This window comes from Pteronotus mesoamericanus, unplaced genomic scaffold (genome assembly GCF_021234165.1).
Source record: "Pteronotus mesoamericanus isolate MK-2021 breed Mesoamerican mustached bat unplaced genomic scaffold, CSHL_Meso_final contig_101, whole genome shotgun sequence".
Lineage (NCBI taxonomy): Eukaryota > Metazoa > Chordata > Mammalia > Chiroptera > Mormoopidae > Pteronotus > Pteronotus mesoamericanus.
In genome coordinates, this window is record NW_026555001.1 from 10677584 (window position 1) to 10690487 (window position 12904).

The 12904-nt window shown below is 41.1% G+C and overlaps 1 protein-coding gene across 6 annotated transcripts in view; it reads right to left on the minus strand.

The window, feature by feature from the left end:
• Window positions 1-2121: 2121 nt before the first annotated feature.
• The window catches only part of RASGRP3 (RAS guanyl releasing protein 3), an 81922-nt gene continuing 71139 nt past the window's right edge, over window positions 2122-12904 (minus strand). For 2 of the 6 annotated variants that reach the window (XM_054567918.1, XM_054567880.1), the window contains 3 exons: window positions 11169-11205; window positions 9034-9159; window positions 6177-8492 (listed from right to left, as the gene is read on the minus strand). In XM_054567918.1, coding sequence (XP_054423893.1) covers window positions 8101-8492; window positions 9034-9159; window positions 11169-11205 — 555 coding nt within the window. In that variant the 3' untranslated portion in view covers window positions 6177-8100. Of the gene's footprint in view, window positions 4149-6176; window positions 8493-8727; window positions 9160-11168; window positions 11206-12904 lie in introns of those variants that run through there. The other 4 variants (XM_054567886.1, XM_054567894.1, XM_054567910.1 and 1 more) reach the window with 4 other exon arrangements.

A 12904-nucleotide genomic window follows, 5' to 3' on the forward strand; every position in this document is an offset into this window, starting at 1 on the left:
AATAGCTGCAGCAATTTTGAGAAAGAACAAAGTAGCAGGGATCACAATACCTGACATCAAACTATATTACAAAACAGTCTGGTACTGGCATAAGAACAGACACATAGATCGATGGAACAGAATAGAGAGCCCAGAAGTAAACCCATGTCCCTATGGTCAATTAGTATTTGACAAAGGGGGCAGAAGCATAAAATGAAGTAAAAATAGCCTCTCTTTAACAAATGGTGTTGGGAGATCTGGACAGCTACATGCAAAAAAAAAAAAAAAAAAATGAAATTCAGCCATCAACTTGCACCATACACGAAAATAAACTCAAGATGGATAAAAGACTTCAATATAAGTCACGACACCATAAAAGTCATAGAAAAGAACATAGGCAGGAAAATCTCAGATATTCCATGCAGCAATATTTTCACTGATATGTCTCCTAGAGCAAGGGACATAAAGGAAAGAATATACAAATGGGACTTCATCAAAATAAGAAGCTTCTTCATGGCTAAAGAAAACATCAGCAAAATGAAAAGGGAATCAACCATATAGGAAAATATATTTGCCAATGATATATGCCCTTGGACAAGGACTTGATCTCCAAAATATATAAAGATCTCACATGACTACAGTCCAGGAAGACAAACAATCCACTTAAAAAATGGGCAAAGGACCCAAACAGACACTTCTCCAAGGAGGACATACAGAGGGCCCAGAGACATACGAAAAGATGCTCAGCATCACTAGCCATCAGAGAAATGCAAATTAAAACCACAATGAGGTATCCCTTCACACCAGTCAGAATGGCCATCATAAACAGATCAACAAACAACAAGTTCTGGCAAGGTTGTGGAGAAAAGGGAACCCTCGTGAACTGTTGGTGGGAATGCAGGCTGGGGCAGCCACTGCGGAAAACAGTTTGGAATTTCCTCAAAAAGCTAAAAATGGAACTGCCGTTTGACCCAGCAATTCCACTGCTGGGATTATACCCTAAGCAACCCAAAACACCAATTTGAAAGAACCTATACACCCCAATGTTCATAGCAGTGCAATTTACAATAGCCAAGTGCTGGAAGCAACCTAAGTACCCATCAGTAAATGAGAGGATCAAAAAACTATGGTACATTTACACAATGGAATAATACACAGCAGAAAGAAAGAAGAAACTCCTACCCTTTGCAACAGCATGGATGGAACTGGAGAGTATTATGCTAAGTATAATAAGCCCGGCAGTGAAAGACAAATACCATATGATCTCACTTGTAAGTGGAACCTAATCAACAAAACAAACAAGCAAGAAAAGTATAACCAGCAACATTGAAAGAAAAAACAAACTGACAGTAACCAGAGGGGAAGAGAGAGGAGGACAACGGGGAAAAGATGGGTAAGGGTCAAGTCAAGGACCATGTATAAAGGACGTGTATAATGGACAAAGCCAAAGTGGGGAAGGATTGAGGGTGGAAGGTGGGGGTGGGTGGGGCAGGGGAAAGTGGTGGCAGGAAAATGGGGACAACTGTACTTAAACAATAAAAATTTTTTTAAAAACAAAAAATGAAATAAAAATTAAAATAAGCAAATGACTGGAACTAGCCAGCAAGAGAAGAAAAAGTATATATACATTTTCAAAATATAACGATGCTAGTAATCAAGGAACTAACAAATTTAAAATATGATAGTATTTATCAAATGTTAAATTGTGAGACTAAAAGTGTTTATTTCCAATGTTATCAAAGATACAGTGAAACAGATACTCTTACACAATGTGCTGTGATAATGTTTTAAAACCATTCGATAATCTGTGTCAAGAACTTGCACATTAGGTGTCCCCTCAGGAGCATAAAATATTTGCCATTCAAAAAAATACAAAAAAAATACAGTGGTTTATAGACATATGTACACACAAATGTTTGTTTTATTTTCTTTTTTGTTTGCGTTTGGTTTTTATTCAAGATACATTTAGTATCTTTGTCACAAGAACTCTTCTTATACGTGAAAACTCAAAAATAACTCATACTGAGTGGCAAGTGGTAATTGCTCTGAAAAGAAAAAGAACGGTTCAGCATTTATTAACAAGTTTCTTCCCAAATTTTCTTAAATTAAAAAAAAACACAAGAAAAGTTGCTTGCACTTAAGTTGCCAGTTTGTTTTTAATTTTATTAACATGTATTTTCATTGCATTAATGAAAAGGAATAGATAATGTACATACATAGAACCAACGCTTGGGGGTGGCTGTTTGCCTTCTGAGGTGCTTCCATATGGTGAGTTCTCTTATTACCTGGCTTAATCACAGCTCTCTCAACTAATAACTTCATTTAATTTGCAATCTCTCTGCAAACTGATATCTGATTCACACAATTATGTCAGTTCGAGCAAATCTGGAACAGTATTTTAAGCGGCCATCTTGCCTAAATGCCCTCAGGCCCTCAGCTTCTGAGAGCAGAGATGAAGCATTGCTTCTCTGTGCACCTAGCAGGGGCCTGCCCAGAGCAGGTGCTCAACCAGTGTTTGCTGAGCCGAAGTGTCCTCGATTAGCTAACGGAAAAAAGAAAGGCATTTCTTTACTGAGATGACTGCCCAAAGTAGAAGTGAATTCAGCCTTGCATGGAATATATACACTTAAACTCCCACATGCAGACCAGTGCACCTCCCTGGGAACGGTTTCTGACCGGTCACTTGGGAGCAGGTCATTGTCCTCACCCACAGGCTCAATCCCATCTCTACTTTTAAACATCTTGAAGCAAGTTCTCTCTCCTCTCATCATGTAACAAACAGGCCCACGTGTAGTTGCTTTGGGTCAAAGGGAGATATTGAAAATATTGATACTTTAAATTTTTTAATGAAATATTAATCAAAGGTGGTTTGTGATTATTTGCTTTTTATGACTGTTCTTTAACTACGGATGGCAATTTCTTAGGAAGACCACAAGAGTGTTCTTTCACAAGCAAAATTTTCCTTTTTTAACAAACAAAATTCTTAGAACTATTGTGAATTTTTAAAAATTACTGCTTGTTTTGCATTTCCCTAAGTGTTTTTTTTCCTCCTAAATTTTATTTCCGAAGACGAATTGATCTTTTAATTGTTATTTGCATTTCTTGATAGCCGTCTTTTTATTTTTTAAGTACGTTCATTAAAACTGGGGACAGTGAAACCAGGAAGGGCTTAGGATAGCAATGGGAGGGAGCCCAGGCGGGGCTGCTTTGGCTCACTGGGAAGTCAGAGAAAAGGGGGCCTTGGGGACTGGTTCAGGGGGTCAGCCCGAGAGGAGCTGCTGCCGCCCACTGCTCCCCTGGTTGTGAGTCTCTTGGGGACCCTCAAGTTCAGGAGATGCACCTCTGAGATGGAAGAAAGGTATAGGCATGTTCTCAGGAGGAAGAGAGTCAATAGCCGTCTTAATAAAAGTCTTAAGAAGATGGCTAATCTATATCAGTTAGGACGAGGATAGTTAATTTTCAAATTATAACATTTATGATTTATGGCAATTATAAATATTAGGAGAGTTTTCATGGCTGAGTCCTAGCTTCTTAGTGACACAAAATTGGTAAGACTAATGTGATATATACATGTGTGACTTATTACACATCCTAATAACAATCATGTTATAAAAACAATGTAAACAGCTCCTTCTTGCAACAGATCATCGTTAGAAGAATCACTGCATTCCAGGATCTGAAGAGTGTCCTTATCCTTCAAGAAAATGTTAAGTCCTGGTCCCATCCAAAAATCCCACAAACAAACCCTCAAAATCAACTCCTCATTAAACACCCCCCCCAAAAAAAAGGTTTATGAAAATACTGAAATAACATTTTCACAAAAAAGCAAAGCCTGAGTTTAGAGAATAAGTATCAAGTACATGCAAAAAGCTTTCATTTCACCCCTATACGAATGACTCTAGAGAAAGATACATGAGAAAACCACCAACTACATAACACAGTCTTTGTGGCACCTATCCAGGGGCAGGGAAGGAGGAAATAAATAGTTCATAGGATAAATCTTCTGTCCCAGGGTCCAACCAGGGACATCCCACAGTGTCACAAGCCAACAAACGTCCGGATATCTTTTCAGGTAACTTCCTGAGAGTTGAGCTGTTCTGAGTTTTCATGTTGCTGTTCCAAATGCCAATACTATTGCCTTTGGTGCCCTCAGCCTGAAGTCAGCCATCCTGCAATATGAATCAGAGCCTGTTGTATGGTTGCATTTCATTTAACAAAACAAAACAAAACAGTGTTTCTAGAAAGTGGTTTATTTGATGGATCATCTCAAATAATTAGTACTTTCAAGATTTGGAGGATATGCCCTGGCTGGTGTGGCAGTGGACTGAGTGCCAGCCTGAGAACCAAAAGGTCACCAATTTGATTCCCATTCAGAGCACATGCCTAGGTTATGGGCCAGGTCCCCAGTTGGGGGCATGTGAGAGGCAATGGATGGATGTTTCTCTCTCACAATGATGTTTCTTTCCCTCTCTTTCTCTCTCCCTTCCCCCCTCTCTAAAAATAAATAAATAAAATCTATTAAAGATTTAGATGGTATTGAAAGATCATATGCACTGAATACATGAAATCTTAAAGATTCCCATACAAAGTCCAATAAGGATGCTTACTGCACTTCTCCCTAAAGGGTGATCCACAAAGCCTTGGTCCCTGAAATACCCATTGTTGAGGTTTCCCTCTTAGAAATTCACAATATAAATTAGTATAAGGACATTAAGAAAGGTTATAAAAGAAAACAATATATATCTATACTAGTATATATAGGTGTATATACAAGGAAAGTTTATACTAGTATATATAGGTGTATATATGAGGAAAAATTCCAGCTATGGTTAATATAACAAGAACAGTTTGTGTGTCATTGATGTAACCTGGCAGCCAAGGAGAGTGGACTGGAATGTGCATGAGTGAACAATGACGACTTCACTATATTAGTCAGTGGGTGCAGTAGATGCTATTGAGTGAGCATGTGTACTGTGTGGCCATCACATTCGAAATGACTGAGCAAGTAGAGCAAAGAATCTGCCTCAAATTTTGTGTTATGCTGGAGCATTCCTCCACAGAAACTATTCAGATGGTTCAGAAGGCCACAACTATGGACAACTAACTGGTGATTGGGCAGCTTCATCACAACAACGTGCTCACTCATGCATCACGTCTCATGCAGTTTTTTTTATGAAACATCTAATTACCCAGGTGACTGATCCCCCTACAGTCCAGATTTGGTGCCCTGTGACTTCTGGCTTTTCCCAAAATTGAAATCACCTTTGAAAGGGAAAAAATTTCAGACTGTCTATGAGATTTAGGAAAGTACAACAGGGCAGCTGATGGCTCTGGGAGAACTGTGTGAGGTCCCAAGGTGCCTATTTTGAAGAGGACTGAGGCATCATTGTCCTATGTACAATGTTTCTCCTTCAATAAATGTCTCTATTTTTCGTATTACATGGCTGGATACCTTCTGGACAGACCTTGTATAGATAAACATATTTAACTTTGTTTAGTCCAGCATTTCCCAGCCCTTCTATATTTGTCATTATTTTAAGTTAGCAAAAGATAATATGAAAAAAGAAGAATTATAAAGAAAATACACATCTTCTTACTGACAAGAGAGTGACCTTGACCTTTTCTTGCCATCCATGGGTTCACTGATCACTGGTGAAATGATATCCACCATGACAGAAGATGTCTCTGCCCTTATATTTTAAAATGAATGTAAATGCTGGAATTCCAAGGAAGGAAATACACAGATTGTAAACACAACCACCTTGTTTATTATTTTTAAGTATAGGACTCGTAAACATGATTTAAACCTAAATAATAAATGTGCAGATCCTTTCTCCTAAAGCCATTCACCGGTCTTGCCTGGCAGGAAAACTCTTAAATTTGAAAACTCCTTTGTCTACATTTTTAACTCTTGGAATAATTTTGTCACATTTTTTCCTTCTTGCCTTTTCCCTAACAAAGGGTAAATGTCTTCTCCTTTGCTGATTGATGGATGAGGGTAAAACTGTATACCATATGCATTTTACATAAGAACATATTGTCTTCTTTAATTAGCACAAATGAAATTGAATACTAATAGTCAGTGAACCACCTCTTTGACTTATGAGATCAGAAAATTGAAAGGTTAATGGAACACCTGAATATAAAGTTCCAATTTTTAGAGAATAAAATAAAATTTTAAACAACAGATCTTTGTTTTTATTTCTGTATAGAGATTTAAGATCAGGAACTCTTACCCATGGAAACGATTATCCTACACTAATAGCCTGTGAATTTCTCCTAACTTGGGGGCGAGGTTTAAGTAACTTGAACAGTGCTGGTCAACAGAAGTGAGCTCATGGCTAGTTTCACTATTTGTTCAACATGCACAGGTACTCATCCAAATTCAAAGATGGTGCATGAGGTATGCACCATCTGACAGCTCTCGTTGGACATCCTGTTACTCTGCCCATAGAAGCTCTTTTTCCGAGATTTCAGTGACAGCCACGTTGCTCATAGAAATCACCTCCGCAGGCTGAGCTGGTATTTGGGGTGACTAGCGCAATTTCAGGCATTGGACAAAAAAATCTAACACAGTGATTCCTCACTATTTTTGGTTTGCTAACCCCCTTAAGACAGTCTCCTCCCAAAATGAGTATATATGTCCATAAATAATTTTACAGAAAAGGGGATGTACTTTCATGAGCTCCCTGAAGCCCTTCTTTAGGCCCCAAGTTAAGATCCCTCGCCCTAGGATATCTTCCTTTGTCACCAAATCATGAAATTTTCTTATTCATCTTTATATTCCCAGCTTGAACTATGTTAGACCATTAAAAAATGTGGCGGATAGCACTAAGATATTTGCCTAGATGATCAGTAGGAGGAACATTAAAAATAAAGTTGGTATTGTAAATCTATAGGTACAGGAAATAGATTAGTCGGTTGCCTAGAGCTAGGGTAGGTGGGGGAAATGAAAAGTGACTTCCGGTGGGCACAGGGCGTGTTTTTTTTGGAATGATATAATGTTTTAAAGTGAGGTCATAGTCATGGTTGTGCAACAATGTGAATATACTAAAAACCATTGAATGATACATTTTAAAGGGGTAAATTTGCTAGTATATAAATTATATATGGATGAAGTTGTGTTTTAAAAGTTGGTGTTATAAGAAAGGGGAAAAGTGGCCCAGGAGGAACTTGCAATAAACCTCATATGACCGAAGATAATGTGTGGCCTCCTTATTAATTGTTTTCAATGACAAAAGAACTAGAGGAATTTCAGTTAAAGGTCATTGGAGTTTTTCTCATCATGGGAAACTATGGAGACTGAGCATTTAGGTCTCCTGAAGAGTGTGGAATGCAGAGGACCACCCACAAGAATAAAGGGCACTGGCCTGATCCAATAGGATCTCTGCCTAACCCAATATTTGTTTATGAGACTGATTCAGCAGGGAGACAATGGCTGCCCTCCATGACATTGCTTTGAAGGTCGGGAATATGACACCAATCTCCCCAAATCTTTTTCCTTAATACACTATGAACTGTTGACTAATAAATGCATCTAAGTCCATCTTGAATCAATTTATATTTTCCGCTTATTCTAACAAATTCCATATGCTTCCCAATTTGCTTTGGACGATTTGAGTGGAATTTTTGTGTGGAGGCAGAGCCTGGCGTATAGAACCTTGAGGTCCCCATGTCTCTGATTCTCACCACTCCCTTCTCCACAAGGCTGTCAAAGCCTCTTTTTTTAATAGGGAGGAAAGTTTCCAACTCCCCTTTATCTACCAGTCTTGTGCTTCCACTGCCTCCTGATTCTAACTTGGAAAACAAAGTAGATCGGTATAGCACACTGATATAATGAAGGCGCACGATGGTCATGGGTCCTTGGGACATCATTTCAGTACACCAACGTGGCCACCTTCACTAAGTTTTAGAACTTATCCAGTTTAATTTTATGATGGATAAAACTGAGGTCCAAAGAGAAAAAACCATTTTGCCCAGGGTCATGTCGCTAGCCAGTGGCAAAACTAAAAAAGTGGTATGTCTTGATTCCCGACCATTCTGCTTTCAAAGCTGCTTTTAAAATGCCTCCTGGACGCACTGTAACACTCATCTCAGTCCCTGTCAGCTTCTCTTCTGGTTTTATTCGCGGTTTGACCCAGCACTGACCTCACCATCCTGTCTGGTCTCACCCATGTCTGCTTCATCCTGGTCAGATTCAAACTCAGTGCCCCGGTCCACAACATCCACGCCAGCTTGGACCCTGGGCTTTTCATTTTCCCACTTGGCGAAGCCTTTGTCCTTTGCTGCTTTGTCATGGAACTTGGATTTCATTTTGGGGAAGGTGTGGGACCCTGAGTTCCCCCAGCCAGCCTCTGACCATACAGGCTCGGTCTGGGTGGCCTGGCTGGTGGTGGCCCGCTGCAGCCTCACGGAGATCTTGCGAGAGGAGCCTGTTACCAGTGTGATGGCTCTGCTGTCCAGGTCTCGGTGTCCAGCAGCAACGCTAGGGAACTCGAACACCTCATCCTGCACTGGAAGGGGAAAGATTATTGGGATGATTTGGCATCTGACTGCATCATAGCAAACCATCAGCCCTGACTGGTGTGTTTCAATTGGTTGGGCATTGTCCTGCAAAGCAAAAGGCCGCTGGTTCGATTCCCAGTCAGGGCACATGCCTGGGTTGCAGGGTCAGTCCCCAGTCCAGGCACCTACAAGAAGCAACCAATCGATGTTTCTCTTTCACATCAATGTGCTCCCACTCTCCTGCTCTCTCCCTTTCCCTCTCTCTAAAAATAAATAAATAAAATCCCTAAAAACGACCATCAAAGTTGGTGCAAACGGTAGGAGTCCCACAGGTAAGGTCCCAGAGAAAGAGGCCAAAGGCAGAATGAAATTGGCTGCAGGTGAGTTGTATGTTAGTGAGACCTGAAAGCAGAGAGAAGTGAAGGGAACTCAAGGGTGTATTCCAGCTCTTCACCCCGAGGTAGGCCTTCATGTTTATAATGACCCCGAGAAGGTTTAGATCCAGGACCCGGCAAATACCGCGTTAGGAAAGAAAGTAGAGGACATTACCTGGAGGCAAGGAGGGGCTTCCAGGCAGCGACCCGTTCCCATTGCCCAAGGAGGGGGCCCAGGCAAACCTCCTGCAGGCCAGAACCAGGAGGTCTTTGCACTGCTTGTGACAATTGGCTCCACAGTCTGAAAAATCCCAAAGTATGACAGGTGATTAGTGTGAACCACATGCCTCTGGGCTTCTGGGGTGGCGCTTGAGTGGTTTGCGCTCCTGGCCCCACCCCATCCTACATTCTGTATCGAATCTCAGAGCCCTGCTCAGGCCCACCGGGTGGGGCTCGGGGCTGGAGAAGGGCCCGTGGGACTCTCTTGCCTTTCGGGAGTTCCCAAAGTTCTCTTACATGTCTTCAGCTTCTTTATCTACACAATTTATTGATGTGCTGGGGAGCCAACAAGCAAGGGATGAGCTGAGGGGGAAGCTGCTTTTGCCCCAGGCTAAATGCAAGTCACATGGGTCTGGGGTTCTTTCCCAGGCCCAGATGGATTCCTCACAAATTCCCCTGAGCCTGAGTGAGGACGAGAAGCCTCAGCTTCTGTCTCCCCGAGGACCAACTGGCTAGGCTGATCATCCACAGCGAGGTGTCCCCCCATTCAGTATTTGTCTGCATTTCCTATTTTTCATTTCACAGCCCTTTTCCAGGGAAACCGATTAGATCTCCTGCCTTCTTTCTTTGCATAGAAACAAAAAACAAGGTGGGCAAAAGCTCACTAGACATGTTCCAAATTTGACTATGGCTCTGAAATGGCACACAGCAGATTCTGTGAAGTTTCCCACTAGGATGTTTTACTTTAGAAAGTAGATTGATTATTAATTGCTACTTGGCATAGAAAATGTTGGCCACTTTGGAAGACAGCCACATGATTGTTTCATCTGATGAGAGTCCTACATTTCCCTTAGGTTCCCTGTGCAGATATGATCATTTTAAAGAGTATATTCCTCTCTTATCATCGGAAGACCTAATAATTTCCAACACCTATTTTCCCTCAAATGGTCTTGTTTCAAATGGTTGTGTAATGACATCACAGAAAGGTCAAGTTACAATATGTTCAGTCTATTTTAGTTTTTCTTTTACTCTCTGTACCTTTAAGAGAAAATACCATATGTACAAAAATGATCCAAGAGTTTAATTGTTATACATCTTCATAAATTGTGTGTGTGTGTCTTTTAAGGTACAAGGGAGAGCAACCAGGATAAAACTAATGGGCAATAAGATATTGCAATGTTTGCTGCTTAAAAGTAAAAATCCAAGTTAGACTAAGACACTGGTACAAAGAACTACAAGGCAGAATCTAGTTTGGAGCACAAGAATGTAGCTCCCACTGAGACTCAGGAAAGTGTTCTATTCCTGCAAAATGGGCTTCAAACACTGAAAGGCCAGAGAACAAAAGGGATCCATGTTAATCTGAAGGCAGTTTCATGATATTTTTCAAGAGCATTATCAGATTCTTCAGAGAACCAGTATAAACAGTATAAAATATTCAGCCATTTCTTAAATCAACTAGGTGTAATAATCACATATGTACAAGTAGAAACACAGACCTAAGTACCTAATGATTCTCATGTGTATTGCATGCATCACATCTGTAATTATTTAGTTGTTTATAAATGTTAATGAAATAGGGAAGCTAGATGAATGAATTCATTGAAAGGGACAAGAGTAAGTTTTAAGGTTTCTCCTCTTTTCCCATCATCATCTGTGACTTAATAGGGAAAGGAATAGCGACGTGAGAGCAGAAAGCGATGCATATGTATTACAAAAAGAAGTATGTGTGTGTTTTTCCCCAAAGGATAAAGTTCTTATAATATAGCATTTTAGTTAGGCCTGTCCAACTTCAGAATTCCCACCTCCTCTGTGTGTTGATGATTATTTGCACGACATCTTAGAGAGTGGGGCTAGATATACGAGGGCTGATAGAGGTGATTTGCTTCCTCATCTAACAAGCTGTAAAAATCCAGTCTGGTATCTCAAAAACTCCAGGGAGTCCTCTCCGAACATGTTAACCCTTCAGTTGCCGGTGGCCCAAAAGACCCAAGTTCTTCATGATCCCAAGAACCTTTGCGGTTTCATCAGACAGATTTGGTTTTTGTCCCGAATGTCACATTTAAAAATTTTAACACAGTAACATTTATTTACCTTTGCATTTGTATCCTTGCTTGATTATTCCCCAGAGCTGTAACAAAAGACAAAGGGATGTCAGGGAATCTGAAGAAAAATCTGGAAAGAAAACAAGGCCACAGGAGAAGGAAGTCCTGGGAAGCTGATGACTAAGGGAGCACAAACAGGATGTAGCTGCTCCTGACACCCTTCCTGTCCTATAGAAGAGCCCTCCCCCAACCTCTTCCAGCTGCGGTGATAACAGGAATTTTGCTTCCCTTTTCTATCTGGGAGCCAAACGGGAGCTGGGATGGGACACAGACCGACATGGGTGCATTTATTGGACTTTAGCATCATGCCCTCTCAGCAAAATTCATAGAGGAGAGTTTCTCTCTCTTTGGTTTTATTTTTAATCACACACTGCTCCTGGTGCCCATGGCAGGAAATGAAGCAACCTCAGCGGCGTACTTCCCAGTACAGCATTCGTATTTTGCGGGGTTATTTTCTGAGTGGCATTAGTCTTAGAAAGCATACAGAAGAGGAAAGGATCTAGCATTTATTTGTGCACTCATTCTCCACATTCGCTCAGTGTTTTGAGCTGTGACAGGGCTTGCGGGGGACATAGAAGAGGTTCAGACTCTGCCAATCAAGGAGGAAGTAGGATGGAGGAAGTGACAAACGTCTCTGGAGAGATGTGAGGGTATTTGCCTGGGCGGTTCAGGGACACGGTCCTGGTGGTGGTGTCTTTGCACTCGTGACACAATGGAAACTGTGAAGAAGGGGCCTTCCCATGTCCTTTCTCATGCCTTTTGTAGCACTTACATGTGGGTACCAGGGACACCGGAAACATACAGTGTGGGTGAATTAAATGGGCTTAGCTCAAGTTGGAGAAGCTCCTCTCCTACCCTTTTGATGCTTAGGTTAGGTACCTGGTGTCTACTTAATGAAATAATTTTGAAAGATGCAGGTCTGGTGGCCTACTGGGGCTGACAGAGGTGTCATTCACAGTGCAATAGGGGAGCAACACCCGGAGTGTGGGCATTATGGCCGGAGGAGAAGAATAAGTAGCTGCCAGCATGAAGTGACTCAAGGACATTATAAAGGCTGCTCCTCGCCCTCCTTCTGATAAGAAAATTCCCCCAGGGAAGAGGGATTCCTTTGAGCCTTAAAAGTTATTGGGTTCTTCAGAATGCACTAGTAAGATGCAAATGCCTCCTCAGACAGGGCAATGTTTTACCTAGGGGACAAGAAGGATTATTAAGACAACTGACTGGAAGCCAGGCCTCAGGTGCCTCGGATGACTGGAAGAGGGGAGGGAAGTCCCAAGTCAGGGCAATGGCGTCATGTCAGAACCACAAGGGCCTTCAAGATAATCTTGTTTGCTGCTTTTTTTTCTTTCTTTTTTTTAAATAAAAAGTAAGTGTGATGATCCAGGAAATTAAATAATTTGGAAGGTCCCATGTCTGGGAAACTTTGTAGTGCTAAGAAATTGTTTCTTCACTGAGAACTTGGTAATAGTCATAACAATAATAACTGTGATAGCTAAGGTTTATTCAACTCTTGCAATGGGAGAAGCATGGTTTGAAGCTCTCTGTGTGCATTAACTCATTGAATCTTCACGATATCCTTATGGGATAGGAGATAATAATTTCCTCATTTTTTCAGATGAAGAGACTGAGGTACAGCGCAGTGGAGTCCCTTGGCAAGGCCTCATAGCGAATAAGTAGGGAGACACGAACATGTCACTTGAGATGAAGACAGGAAGCCATCGCTCC